General features: G+C 43.3%; 1 protein-coding gene across 6 annotated transcripts in view; it reads left to right on the top strand.

The window, feature by feature from the left end:
- The window catches only part of dlg5a (discs, large homolog 5a (Drosophila)), a 63,079-nt gene extending 47,884 nt beyond the window's left edge, over positions 1-15,195 (top strand). For 5 of the 6 annotated variants that reach the window (XM_055928915.1, XM_055928923.1, XM_055928906.1 and 2 more), the window contains 4 exons: positions 694-821; positions 1,210-1,319; positions 12,417-12,526; positions 12,730-15,195. In XM_055928915.1, coding sequence (XP_055784890.1) covers positions 694-821; positions 1,210-1,319; positions 12,417-12,526; positions 12,730-12,833 — 452 coding nt within the window. In that variant the 3' untranslated portion in view covers positions 12,834-15,195. Of the gene's footprint in view, positions 1-693; positions 822-947; positions 988-1,209; positions 1,320-12,416; positions 12,527-12,729 lie in introns of all 6 variants that reach the window. The other variant, XM_055928941.1, reaches the window with a different exon arrangement.
- Positions 15,196-15,749: the final 554 nt, after the last annotated feature.

Raw genomic sequence — 15,749 nt, 5'->3', positions numbered from 1 at the left:
TATAGTGCACTACTTTTGACCGGGCCCTTGGGATAGGCTGCCATTTCTGACAGACATTCTTGCTTGCACTCCAAAAGCCACCTTTGTCTTAAAATAATTAGAAAATAAGACGTACATTTGTCATTCAGCAGATGCTCTTATCCAGAGCGACTTAGTGTATGCATCTTAAGAAAGCTGGGTGGGGAAACCACATTTCTTAGTCATAGTAAGTACATTTTTCCTCAAAGGAGCTATCAGCAAAGTCAATTCAAGTGCGAGTGTTAGTTTACGGAAAGCTTTTTTGTATCATGGTCTTGAAGTGGATGGGCGCTTCGACTGGGCCAATTGTGCACCGCCCTATGATACTCCCGGTCACGGCCGGTTGTGACAGCCTGGGATCTAACCCGGGTCTGTAGTGACGCCTCAAGCTTTGCATTGCAGTGCCTTAGACCACTACACCATTAGGGAGGCTCTCTGTATTCCATTTTCAATAAATGTGCAAACAATTCTATAATTATGTTTTCACTTTGTCTTTATGGGGTTGTGTGTGTGTGTGTGTAGACATTTTTGCAATGGAAATTATAATTTCTTATTGGAGAAGTTGAGGTAGTCCATCCCTGTTTCAGTCTGTTTTCTACTGTTTGGTGCCTAATGAATATGACCCTGGTGTTTCTGGTTTTCTGTGATTCTGACGTGTGTCTGTGGTTTCCTCAGAGGTGATGAAGGCGTCCCAGCAGGCTATAGAGCGCGGCGTCAAAGACTGCCTCTTCATCGACTACAAACGCAGGAGCGGCCATTTTGACGTGACCACCGTGGCCTCCATCAAGGAGATAACAGAGAAGGTACAGCGTCAGGGCTGGTCTAGGATAAGTTTTACCTTTTCAGATAATAGTCAATAAGATATGAACTGGGGGACCTGATCCTAGATAAACATTCCTTCTTCATTACATCCTCTTCTCTTTTGTCAGATACAAGTGTTCCCCTTTGATAATTCAGAATTTGTGAAAGGTGGGTCAATTTATAAATGTAGAATTTTAAAGATGTGGTCAATTAATAGCAGATTTTATGCCACCTCAAAAGAATTCCTTGGGTTTTTGGATTATCACAATTAACAATGTTCTGTGGTACCGGAAGTGAAGTCTCTTTCATTTGATCCATTCTGGATGTAGTATGATCATGTTGCTTGTTGTACCTTAAACAGAACTGAACTAAGATGTCCTCCTCTCCCAGGACTGTCACTGTCTGCTAGACATTGCGCCCCATGCCATCGAGAGGCTGCACAGCGTTCACATTTACCCAATCGTCATCTTCATCCGCTACAAAAACTCCAAGCAGATAAAGTAAGTAGCCAGCCAAACCCATCATTTTCAAAGACCTTTAGTGTTAAAACACTAGTTCTTTTAAATGCTATCTTTAGTGTGTTTTCTCCATTTCTACTTGGTGGTTGAGTTCACAGAAAGCTTTTGTGCGTGGGATGTTCCCATGGGTCAGTAACTCATTGGAGAAATGAATGGGATGTAAGGGTGTTTAGCACTATTTAAAACTACAGTATAATAGCGTTATTTTCCCCAGGCTCCTTTTCTTCTCGACTACCCCCCTCCCCCCACACACACACACACACAAATCTCCTGGCTGTACCTCAATGTTCTTTGATAACTTACTCTCCTTCTTGACCGGTCAGTAATGAAGAGATTGGATAGATTTCCTCTGTACCATGGTACCATTAATCACTCAGCACTAATAGGCGGGTCCCAGGTAGTGAGTTGAATTGTAGTGCCATGTTTTGGGGATTTAGAGAGATCGATCTATTATTGAAAAAATATATAAAAATATTGTATAGATCAATAAGTTCAAAGGCTATAAAAATAGGGGTACTTTTTAAATTATTATTATTTGTACATATACTGTATAGTATGTGGCCCTAAGTTTTATCATTACAAAGATACAGTTGAAGTTGGAAGTTAGCCAGATACATTTAAACTCAGTTTTTCCACAATTCCTGACATTTGATCCTAGTAAAAATTCCCTGTCTTAGGTCAGTTAGATCACCACTTTATTTTAAGAATGTGAAATGCCAGAATAATAGTAGAGTGATTTATTTCAGCTTTTATTTCTTTCATCACATTGCCAGTGGGTCTGAAGATTTCATACTCAATTAGTATTTGGTAGCATTGCTTTTAAAATGTTTAACCTTGGTCAAACATTACAGGTAGCCTTCCACAAGCTTCCCGCAATAAGTTGGGTGAATTTTTGCCCATTCCTCCTGATAGAGCTGGTGTAGCTGAGTCAGGTTTGTAGGCCTCCTTGCTCGCACATGCTTTTCAGTTCTGCCCACAAATTTTCTATAGGATGAGGCCAGGGCTTTGTGATGGCCACTCCAATACCTTGACTTTGTTGTCCTTAAGCCATTTTGCCACAACTTTGGAAGTATGCTTGGGGTTATTGTCCATTTGGAAGACCTATTTGCGACCAAGTTTTAACTTCCTGACCGATGTCTTGAGATGTGGATATATTGAAGCAACATCATTTCCCTCCCTTATGATGCCATCTATTTTGTGAAGTGCACCAGTCTCTCCTGCAGCAAAGCACCCCCACAACATGATGCTGCCACCCCCGTGCTTCACGGTTGGGATGGTGTTCTTCGGTGTGCAAGCCTCCCCCTTTTTCCTCCAAACATAACAATGGTCATTATGGCCAAACAGTTCTATTTTTGTTTCATCAGACCAGAGGATATTTCTCCAAAAAGTACAATCTTGGTCCCATGTGCAGTTGCAAACCGTAGTCTGGCTTTTTTATGGCGGTTTTGGAGCAGTGCCTTCTTCCTTGCTGAGCGGCCTTTCAGGTTGTCGATATAGGACTCGTTTTACTGTGGATATAGATAGTTTTGTACCTGTTTCCTCCAGCATCTTCACAAGGTCCTTTTTCTGTTCTGGGATTGATTTGCACTTTTCGCACCAAGGTACATTCATCTCTAGGAGACAGAACACGTCTCCTTCCTGAGCGGTATGACGGCTGCGTGGTCCCGTTGTGTTTATACTTGTGTACTATTGTTCATACAGATAAACGTGGTACCTTCAGGCATTTGGAAATTGCGCCCAAGGATGAACCAGACTTGTGGAGGTCTACTAATATTTTTCCTGAGGTCTTAGCTGATTTTCTTTTGACTTTCCCATGATGTCAAGCAAATGTAGCGTGGTTCGTTCTGCGTTGTGTAATTCTTAATGAAGACGCTGCCACAACTGATGGTCTGCTCGTTGAAATCTTTTTATTTGCCCTGCACACGAAGAGACAACACACACGTTACCCTTGGTGCAGTCACAGCTCTCCGGCACCTTGCTAGCCGAGGGTCAGGCAAAAGAGCGCCAAAAGGAATTAACAGGTGCTGCGTGCACACTCGCTGCACAACAGCATATACAAGTAAAACTATACAGAACATAATTCTGACAAAATAAAAGACATACCTGCACACGAAGAGACAACACACACGTTACCCTTGGTGCAGTCACAGCTATCCGGCACCTGCGCGAGCACATGTACACTCACTCAACCACTGTCACAAGTACTTAGAAGTTACAACAGATACCCCAGTCAGTGAGCTCTGTGAAACTTGTTAACATAAATTCCTACACTGTCCACACTATAACAAACGTATGGTTGCAAAACAGTACATTGTATAACCTTATGACGGTTCCATATTAAACAGTTTCGGAGCCAAGGACAACATACCTTGCTAGCCGAGGGTCAGGCAAAAGAGAACGATAAAGTGGTATGGGGATACAGATAACCCGCGATGGGCCAAACCAAAGTATACAAAACTTTTACAATCACTTGTATGTACAATATTGGTATGAAAAAGTGTTTGTACACCAAATAAAAACATTAGCTATGCAGCTGTAATTAAATAAAAAAATACACTGAATTATTATTATTATTACCAGATTATTAACATCCCCTCTTGACCTGGCCTATTTGAATTGGTCCTTGTGTGCAATTTGGTGCGTAATCTAGGGGAACAACATCACACTGCTACATTCACCCCCACTGTTTTACACTAGATTATAGACCCAAAACAAAACACATTACCTCAAAGGTAACAAAGCAAAGAAAGAAAAAAAATTCACACCCACAGGGCGACAGAGTAACCCAGTGTAGTCCCTTAATTCTAGACCCACAAATGGTCGATCAGCTGAAAAGCTATCCCGCGAAGGATTAGGAAAAATAAGGGGTAGCTAATCCCTTATTCAACCGTATACGAAAAATGCCATATACATTTTATGCCGATGGACTACACACAAAGTTACATGAATTGTCAAATATATTAGACAAACCCACAAATCATTCTAAGACATGCTTAGATTTCCTACATTCCTACAAAAGAAAAGGTAGGCAATATCCTACCGTCACTGAGAAAACAAGAACTGTTTCATTTCCTGTGTAGACATAGTTTGGATTAACCTATCCACTGGCTTAATAAGTCTACCCAGTCTAGTCCGAACACCCTCACCCACAAACCTAGCAGGAATGTCACAGACAGCACTAACCCTGCTCAGAGGTCTAACCTCAGGATGGGGAGTACTACAGATCCGCATCTCCGGAGCCAGCACACTTTCAGTTACCGACTCAACACTAGTAGTGTCAGACGACTGATCAGAATCCTGGTAGATTGTCACAGACCACACTGACGAAGCATCTTCAACCAAGGTAACATCATCCACACTGAATGGAGTTTCGCAATCAGAACTCTTGTAGGCTTCGGGGATATCTCTCTGGTCCACTTCTGCTGAGCACACCTCACTTAAGGGGACTTCATACGGTTGTTCCACCTCACTTCCATCAGCCGGGACTTCACCATCCTCTTGGAGTATCCTCCCAGAAGACTCAGGAAGGCCTGCTACCCAGTGGACAGTCCTGGCGTCACTCCCATCCATTTGGCTGGACATTGCAGACATCTCAGAGATCACGTCACCACTCGATAGAGATCCGTGACCCTCAGGTTCCTCCCACGAAGGTAAAGGCAGAAAGTTGACTGGCATAATCAGGTTCCTATGCACAGTTTTGATGCGTCCAGTGGTAGGGTGTTGGATACGATATGTGTTCAGTGAGCTGTTCTTTGCAACCACTATGTACACCACACTCTCCCAGCGATCAGCCAGTTTCTTCTTGCCCCTCTCCCCCTTGTTAGCAAGTAGAACTCTATCTCCCTTCTGCACCGAGTGACCCTTAGACCGTCTGTTGTAGACCTCGGCTTGTCTCTTTTGTTGCTTACTGGCATGCTGCTGGGCCAATGTCATGGCCTCTCTCAGATCCTCACCCAGAGACTGGACATACTTATCCACATCTACTGTGTCCCCATCCAACAGCACACTTTCAAACATAACATCTACCGGCAACCTAGGGGTGCGTCCGAACATCAAGAAGAAGGGTGGAAACCCAGTAGTCTCATGAACAGTGCAGTTATAGGAGAATGTCAATGTGTTCAACATCTGAGGCCATTTAGCCTTAGACCTAGCTGGCAGAGCTCTAATCATCCCACCCAGTGTGCGATTCAGACGTTCTGCTTGACCGTTACCCATGGGATGATAAGGTGTGGTGTGGGACTTTTCAACACCAGATAACTGAAGTAATTCTGCAATAAGTAAACTCTCGAAGTTTGCACCCCTGTCAGAATGGATGCAATCAGCGAACCCATAAATGCAGAAGAAATTATTCCAGAGAACACGAGCAACAGTCTTAGCAGACTGGTTTGGACATGGATACGCACAGGCCAGCTTAGTAAAGTGATCAGTCACTACTAACACATCAATAGACTTGTTGTTTGAATCTTCGGCAGTCCAGAAATCAATACACACAAGTTCTAAAGGTGCCGTTGTCACAATGGAGACAAGTGGGGCTCTTGCTTCAGGCTCAGGTGCTTTACTCAACACACATCTCTTACAGTGGGCCACATATTCCTTGACATCCTTCTCCATAGATTCCCAGTAAAACCGCTGTCTCGTGAGCCACAATGTGCGCTGCTGACCCTGATGACCAGCATCATCATGAACTCCCTTCAACACAAGGCCTCTCAAAGACACAGGTACGACATACTGGAATATTTTCTTCTTACTCACTGGGTGTTTTGAGACACGATACAGAATCCCTAACCGCGTGGTGAGTTTCCCCCACTGTCTTAGAGTATAAACTGTTTCTTTAGCTTCAAAGACTCGCTCTCTCCTAGATGGGCGCCGGCCTCTATCTACAAAGAACATTACTCTGCTGATGATAGGATCCAGTGACTGGTTATCATACAGCTCCTTGTGTGTAAGGACAGGTAAAGGGCTCTGACCCATGGACATCAACTTCTCAAGGTGCTGCACATGTGAAACGGACCTCACTGTGGCACCATCATCCCATCGGCGATGGGCTTGGAGGACAGCAGACACCTCTTCACAGGAAACCAACCCACTGACATCGTCTCCAGCTCTACTCAACTCACTCCCAGGAGCCATAGACGTTCCACAGCCAGCCTCGGGCTGCTCACAGGAGAGACGGAACATGTCTTGTACATCATCCAGTCGAAGACCTCTGGCTTCCTCCAGCAGGACATCATATGGAATTCTTGTCAGTCGGTGCAGAACTTTGGGGCGGACAAATGGCTCTCTGCTCAAAGCATCAGCAACGACATTCTTGGGCCCTGGTATGTACTGGATATCAAAATCAAAAGGTGCCAGCTTTGCAACCCATCTCTGCTCACATGCATCAAGTCTCGGCTTTGTAAGAATATATTTGAGTGGATTGTTGTCGGTCCACACCGTAAACTTATGCCCTCGCAGCCAATGGCTGAACTTATCATGAATGGCCCATTTCATGGCTAGAAATTCCAGCCGGTGAGCAGGATACTTGGATTGTGCATGATTAAGAGATTTACTAGCAAAAGCTATTGGCCTGGCTATGGCCTTCCCATCTTGCACTTGGGATAGTACCGCTCCCAAACCACTAGTAGATGCATCAACAGAAAGCAAAAATGGCTGAGAAAAATCTGGATGAGCCAGCAGTGCCTGGTCAACTAGTGCTGCTTTCAAAGCTTCAAAAGCGAGTTGACACTCGGCAGTCCAGTCTGCAGCAGTGAGCCTGCGAGAGGGACCAGGCCTCTTTCTGCCCTTGCCTCTCCTAGGCTTCTTCTGACCTGTAGTCAGCTGAAACAATGGCCTAGCAACCATGGAACAATTCTCAATGTAGTGTTGATAGTATACTACCATACCAAGGAAAGAACGGATTTTGCTAGGAGACGGAGTGACACCATCAGCTTCCATCATCTCACTCTCAGTCACATTCAAAATGGTTTGAATCTTAGCAGGATCAGTGGCTACGCCCTCCTGAGAAATGATGTGGCCCAAAAACTTAACAGACCTCCTCAAAAACTTGCACTTAGACGGAGACAGTTTAAGATTGTGCTCCTGCAACCGCTGGAAAACCATCTCAAGTCTCTGCAGACTCTCTTCCTCCGTCTTAGCAAAAACCATCAGATCATCCAAATAGCAAAGGAGACTTAGAAAGTTTTGGTCCCCAAAGATGGTCAGCATCATTCTCATAAACGTAGCCGGGCTGTTGCAAAGGCCCTGAGGCAAACGATTGTACTCGTGCAGACCTAAAGGAGAGGAAAAGGCAGTGTATTTCTTATCCTCTTCATGCAGTGGCACATTGTAGTACCCTGATGTCAAGTCCATTGTGCTGAAGAAGGCATTACCTCCCAGCGCCGCCAGTACATCAGCCTGATGAGGCAGTGGATGAGCATCCTTCACTGTGCGGGCGTTTAACCACCTAAAGTCAGTACATAGACGCAAGTCCCCATTCTTTTTCCATACCAGCACCAATGGTGAGGCATACTCGCTGCTGGATTTTCTGACGATTTCCTTTTCCTCCATATCATCCAGTGTTTCCCTGAGTTTTTGGTAATCAGCTGGAGAAAGCCTACGATAAGGTAATCGAAATGGGCGGTCATCAGTCAGCCGTATGCGATGGCAGAACTCTTTTGCCTCTCCACAATCCAGGCTATGTCTAGAGAACACCGTGTCATACTTCTCAATTAAACCGACAAGTTTGTCTTTCCAGAACTGTGAGACTGGACACTCCTCAACCGACAGGCCTTGAAGTCCAAGATTGCTCAGTGTACTGTTTCCATTAACTACACTGCCATCAACTGAACTCTTGGCTGTAAGACTGCCATGTGAGCTGTCACATTGTGCTTTTGCCACGTTCTGGTAAGCAGCTTTCTGCTTGACATCATCAAAATCCTCCAATGCAATACAAGGGTACACATCTGCCACTTTAGCATTTCGTCTCAGGGTAACTGGCGAAGTTGTTGGATTCACAATCTTCACAGGGAGCCATCCATCCCCCCACAGAGGCGTAACTACTCTCCCTACTAGTATGTGTCGATTCACACAACGAGACGTGCTGGGTTCGACAACAACAGTACTGCCCACAGAGAGTTTTGTCTTTGGGGGTAAGCGGCCCCACACAAGATGCTCACTCATGGGTTGGAGCGTTACTGCCCTCTTCAACTTAATGGTGCCCACTTTATCTGGGATGGAGTCTCCTCTCCATCTCTCCAGATTTGATAGGAGACGCAGGAACTGGCTGTCCTCACACTGTCCAGAGGGACCTGGCGTACCCACCACCTGCCAGTAGCTGTCATTTGATTTGAACTGTCTAATCAGAGACTTCAACACGTTAGTGCCAACAATGAGTTCATCAACCTGCCCATCTACAATCAGCACTGGGACTACATAACTGAAGCCATAAAGCTGTAGTTTCAAGTCACACATGCCCACTGGGCTAGTTTGCGTCCCACCACAACCCACCAGTATGATGTCTGAAGGAGCTAGAAAGTTCCCCTCTACCACTCCTGCCTCCCTCAACCGAGGTACAATATCTGCGCGCAGAGTAGTAGCCATGGACCCACTATCTAACATCCCCTTCAGCTCAACTTTATCCTGTACTAGCACGGTGGTGTAAAACAAACTGTCATTCTGAGAAATTCTCATTGTGTTCTGAAAAATTACTGTGTTGTTCTTGGGTACTGACTCACAAAAATAAGAATAAACAGATTGGATATCATCATCAGTGGAGGAAAAATTAGACTGCCTCACATTGCCCTCCTCAGAATGGAGACTTTCTAGTTTTCCTGAGACCTGCCAGTCTGCCCACATACAGGGCTCTTTCGCTTCCCAGTCTCACTACAGTCAAAGCTCATGTGGCCAGGAGAGAAGCACTTGAAACACAGCTGGTGCATCTGACAGTGAGCTTTGGTCCAGTGATTAGTGCTTCCACAGACAGCGCACTCACGCTCACGTTTGGGGAACTGTTTACGGGGCCCTCTGTTCACAGACTGAGTATTGCTGACAAGAGCCTTCTCTAGCATACTCAAAACCTTCTCTAATGTCCCACCCTCAGATACAGATTGGGCCTGTTCTGGTTCACGGCCACATCGAGAAAAAGATGACACATTAGGTCTGCTCTCAGGATCCACTTCCTCCTGGGGGGAGTTGAAGACAGCAGCCACCTGCTGTGAAAGTTGTGTTCTACATGCTTTACGCTCCCTTAACAGTTCATCCAAACGATCCTGTACCTCACTGGCTGTCCAGTCACGAAGGGGTTTGCATTTGAACACTTGGGCCAACTCTTTATCAGGACAGTTACGTACAAACATGACTGCCAACTCTGAGCACTGATTGGGCAAGGTTCTACCCTCACTTACAAGGTACTGTTCAGCTGCTTCTGCAGCTTTGTTAAGCCTAATCCAGAAATCTAGTGGACCCTCATTAGCATATGGTCTCATTGCATAGAAGTCAGCTAATGGCATACCTGAGTAGACAGTATCCCCAAAGTGTTGCTTGAGAACACTGAACACTGCCTTAACATCTGTGACAACAGGGTTGTTACGCATCCAGACTTTGGTCACATCCCTTGCCCTCCCCATGAGCCTAGACATCACCTCCCCAACATTCTCAGACCCAGTGTAACCCCTCTTCTCTAGGTAGACTCCCATTAGCTCCTCCCACTCCAGGACAGAGTACTTATCTGAGCCATCACCCCTGAAGAAAGGTGGAGCACTAACCTCTGACTTCACAACCAGATTCAGCTTGGACGCATCAATTAAAGTTGACCCACATTGTTGAGGCAGGGGAAACTGCTGGGATTGGTCAGGGGAATGGGCAGGAGAAAGACTTGAAGCCCCAGGCTGCAGTAAACTCGCTCTGATAGATTCTCCTATCTCTGAACCAATCTGCTTAATAAGGTCACTAAGCTGACTCGGTGTCCCATTATTACTGAGGACTGGGGACAATGGTACATCAAGAGACAGAGGTGGGATACCCTGGTCAGGTGGAGTAAACAGCCTACCCCTCCCAGTGCTTGTAAACTCAGGACTAGCAGCCACTCTACTCCCAGGAGCTGACTGTACCAATGGTGTAAATGCATGGACACCCCTCCCTCTACCCACACTAACCACACCAAAATCCCCAGCATAACTCATCTTATGGACTTGAGAGTCTTCCATGGCTCAATAGAGAACTAAACTACAATGTAATTTACTGCATACAAATACAAAAAAAAAAATGCAATAAACAAATTCCCTCAAAACATGCAAATAAACGCCAATACAATTATCTAGTGAATATGCTACATTCACCTTCACTATTTACAGTATACATTCACTTATAGCAAACCATCAACAAGTGCGCATGCGCGGGTCGCGCATCTCCTCCACATGCACAGCTCCGGTGGTCAGCTTGAGCTAACCAGTCGGCAGGTCGCGGCACCAGTTTGTAGCGTGGTTCGTTCTGCGTTGTGTAATTCTTAATGAAGACGCTGCCACAACTGATGGTCTGCTCGTTGAAATCTTTTTATTTGCCCTGCACACGAAGAGACAACACACACGTTACCCTTGGTGCAGTCACAGCTCTCCGGCACCTTGCTAGCCGAGGGTCAGGCAAAAGAGCGCCAAAAGGAATTAACAGGTGCTGCGTGCACACTCGCTGCACAACAGCATATACAAGTAAAACTATACAGAACATAATTCTGACAAAATAAAAGACATACCTGCACACGAAGAGACAACACACACGTTACCCTTGGTGCAGTCACAGCTATCCGGCACCTGCGCGAGCACATGTACACTCACTCAACCACTGTCACAAGTACTTAGAAGTTACAACAGATACCCCAGTCAGTGAGCTCTGTGAAACTTGTTAACATAAATTCCTACACTGTCCACACTATAACAAACGTATGGTTGCAAAACAGTACATTGTATAACCTTATGACGGTTCCATATTAAACAGTTTCGGAGCCAAGGACAACATACCTTGCTAGCCGAGGGTCAGGCAAAAGAGAACGATAAAGTGGTATGGGGATACAGATAACCCGCGATGGGCCAAACCAAAGTATACAAAACTTTTACAATCACTTGTATGTACAATATTGGTATGAAAAAGTGTTTGTACACCAAATAAAAACATTAGCTATGCAGCTGTAATTAAATAAAAAAATACACTGAATTATTATTATTATTACCAGATTATTAACATCCCCTCTTGACCTGGCCTATTTGAATTGGTCCTTGTGTGCAATTTGGTGCGTAATCTAGGGGAACAACATCACACTGCTACACAAAGATGCACTGAATTTGAAGGTAGGCCTTGAAATACATCCACAGGTGCACCTCCAATTGACTGAAATTATGTCAATTAGCCTATCAGGAGCTTCTAAAACCATAAAAACATTTTCTGGAATTTTCCAAGCTGTTTAAAGGCACAGTCAACTTAGTGTATGTAAACATCTGACCCATTGGAATTGTGATACTGTGAAAGAATCTGTCTGTAAACAATTGTTGAAAAAATTACTTGTGTCATGCACAAAGTAGATGTCCTATCCGACTTGCCAAAACTATAGTTTGTTAACAAGAAACTTGTGGAGTGGTTGAAACACTAAGGTTGGAGTCATTAAAACTAGTTTATGTAAACTTCCGACTTCAACTGTATACAAGGACCTTGAGCATTCTCCAGTGGCTAACTATTATCAGGGGAGGGGTCTATATTAAAGAACATTATTAGCTAATCACACCCTATTAGTATGTCAAACATTTGAAGATTCCATTGATCATTTATCTAAATAAAAAGTGGCATTGGTGTTACTCAATTTAAATGAATGGCAATGACATTGTGAGCTAAATTAATAATCATAACACTTTAGTAAATCATTTTTAACGGGTTAGTTACCCAAAATATCATACCAAAAAAACACTGCAATTCAAGAGTGACCCAGAGGCTGTGTTTTAATACTCTAAACATGCTTCCTTTCCTCTTGTACTCTGCCAACTTCTGGGAGAAGGGGTTTGTCTGTGTGTTAGTAGCGAGCCTGTGTCCTAATACTTTGTTCTGGTTTCCTCTCCTCAGGGAACAGAAGGATCCAGTGTATCTGCGGGACAAGGTCTCTCAAAAACATTCCAAGGAGCAGTTTGAGGTTGCACAGAAGATAGAGCAGGAGTATAGCAAATTCTTTACAGGTTGGCATATTGCACTATACTGTGTTGTCTGTCTGCGTGTTTGCCTTTGGCTATGCCCGTGTGTGTGTATGTGGGTAGATGAGTGTCTGCATATGTGGCTGTGTGACATCTTCCCCGATGAAGACAGCTTAAGTGTGCGGCTTTTCTTTTTTTGTGTGGCATCTTCCTACCTTGTTAACCATTTGTCTGCTGTATCTTTACAGGTATTGTCCAGGGCGGCACTCTTCCCTACATTTGCACTCAGATCATGACAATAGTTGATCAGGAACAGAGTAAGGTCCTGTGGACTCCCCTTGGCTGCTCCTAGAGGGTGGAGGCCACCACGGCACCCTGCGTCACTGCACCTCATCTCCACTCACAACAAACACTAAAAAACCTTCCACACTATACCAATAGGTACACTACAGTGAGCTATTACACATGTAAACTAGTGCTATTTTTGTTATATAGTTTTATTATGATGTTGATTCGTACCTTAACCGGAGCCTCTTATTATTCTGTGTATTCTGGAGCAGGTTGGTAGCACTGACAGTTGATGTTAAAGTTAATTCGGTCTTCCTTAAGGGTTTTATGGTTGTGTTTTTGTAATGTTGCGTTGTATGCATCTGTTTACAGTAAAAAAAAAGTCTTGAGTATTGGTGTTAAATGTTCTGCTTGAATGTGCATTACACCCCCCCCCCCCCAGATGAAGTAAAGAACCCTGACCCAGAATCGGCCCCAAACAAATCTGTGTACCAAATGACATCAACCTGTTTTACACACCACGTTCAATGACTGACAACTAATAATGTGGAATAATAATGAATGTGTGTGTGTGTGTGTGTGTGTGAGAGAGTTTGTGTGTATGAGTTATAGCTATATTATTGATAAACTAATGACTTTGTTGGTTGGATTGAATCATGGATTTTGATGTTTTGAAGTTGACGCCATAGAAACGAAACCTGTAGAACAGATATAAAGCTCTCCAAGCGACATTTGTCTTATCGGTGAAAATATATATAATCTGAAAATCGATTTTGGATCGGTCAAATCAATCAATTCTTGCTTCAGACCAAACTTTTATGTGCACCATGTGTGCAACAGTGTATCAATCAATTTTATTGTGTTTCTATAACCAAGAAAAAGCCATGAAAATCAGACATGGCAGTAGCGAATGGTGTCTGTTCTACTCGTTATGTTTCTATGGTCACTATGTGAGTGGACAGTTTACAGGCCTATCGGAAGTGCCTTCTGTCAGAGACTTGGTCCAAAAACAGACCCCCAGCCCTTACCTATTCAGATCTAATGGAACAGGATAAGTAGAAGCAATATGGAGGTAGAACCTCTCCACTGCCCATTGGAAGGCTAGGTGGAGCCATCACCATGTTGCTTACACCTATCTGGTACCTTCAGATCTGTAAACACCATAGTGTTAACACTAAATCTGCAAACACCGTAGTGTTAACACTATAGATCCACTTACAATGTTAAGTGTTAACACTAAAGATCTACAAATAAACACTATAGATCTGCAAGGCTCGGGCTTGTTTTGGGGCGAGGCAGTACAGAGCATATGACAATGGTGAGGTTGTGAGGGCGACCACCTCAGAATGCACTCCAGGGCTAGACAGACCACTGTGTCTCTATCACATGCTATCTCTTGGTCACATATTTAAAGAAGCTATAGAATATAACAAATATGTGTGTAGGAGTGTACATACAAACTCACAGGCACTTGAGTACCTGTATGTACAGTATGCAGATGCATCTGAAATCTTATATTAGATGTATTTTGACTAGGTCTCAGGCCTAGGGAAGTTCAACAGTTAAGTCATGTCTTAGCAGGTATTAGCATGTTTTTTAACGGTTTTATTTTCGTCTTGTTTTGTGGTTTGTTATCAGTCACTTTTTAAATGTACTCACAAACCAGAAAGATACCATGGAGCAAATGTGCAGGGCAAAATCTTTCTTAAAGAAAATACTTTTTTTTCTCTTCCTTAAATCCATTGAAATGTTAGGTTATTTTTGTTTGGTTTTTCATTATTTAATTTCTTTTTTTTTTATCCAAGAGGCACAAAAATATTGCTGTTGTCCCTCATTCTTCTGTCATCCTTGAACCCCAGTCTCCTGTATCCTAATGTTGTGCCAAAATCCAGTATGTCAGTTGTATCTTTTTATTTCTGTTTTGCACTTGTTATTCTGTGGACCTTTAAAACAAATAGCTGTTTCCCAGTAGACTTTATAAATAAATAGGTACTATATTATAATTTTTACTGTAACTAATTCACATTTTAAATGTATCACGTCAGTTCCTTACATTTCATTGATGGCCTTTTTATTCTTTAATCTTGATTAGAAAACAACTGACAGATTGCTCCTCCTTAGTTGCATTCTCGATGAAAAAGGGATTAATTGCACAGTTTTTCAAATTAAAATCGGACATGAAGTTTGACTATTGGGCTATATGATTAGGCATAGTAAGTAAAATTGTAATGTAACCCATTTTCTGAGTAGATAGAGATGGTTTAAAATTAGAAGAGGGATGCCACGTAACATGGTTGTATTTTTAGGAGGAACTACTAGCTGCCAGGTACTATTCTGATTGCGGATTTCTTTATTAAAAAGAATGATTTGTATCAAATGTTGAGACATTAACATGAGAATAAAAGTCTTTTTCTGTATCACGACGACATGGCTTCTGTGTCAGACTCTTTAATGGGGACTCACACTTGGCGACAATGGTGAGACTATCATCAACTTGTCATTTTCAATAGAAGACATGAGACACACAGCGACTTAACGTTTGGCAACTAGAGAGCTAGCAACCAGTGTTCAACATTTCAGAAATGTGACTGCACAACAGCCAATTGGGAGACCCCAGCAAGCAAGCTTTGATATTGGCCAACAACCAAACTGCCGTCATGCATACTGTTTGAAGGATATACCCACCAGGGGAGATCTCCCTGACTTGATCGCTGATTATCTCGGCAAGTCTGAGTCCCCAGTTATTAGTCTCTTTCACCCTCTCACTCCTTGAATGAGTTAGTTAGCAACCTTGTTTCATTCAGTGCTAGGAAATATTAGAATTTAGACCACTTAAAGGTCCAATGCAGCTGTTTTTATCTCAATATAAAATATTTTCTGGGTAACGGTTAAGTACCATACTGTGATTGTTTTCAATTAAAAAATAAACAAATGGCTTCTTAGCTAAGTGCAATTGCTCAAGCTAGAATTTTTCAGGAGT

This window comes from Salvelinus fontinalis, chromosome 1 (assembly GCF_029448725.1).
Source record: "Salvelinus fontinalis isolate EN_2023a chromosome 1, ASM2944872v1, whole genome shotgun sequence".
NCBI classification, from domain to species: Eukaryota; Metazoa; Chordata; class Actinopteri; order Salmoniformes; family Salmonidae; genus Salvelinus; species Salvelinus fontinalis.
Note: the sequence above shows the minus strand (reverse complement) of the source record. Positions and strands in the feature narration are given on the sequence as shown.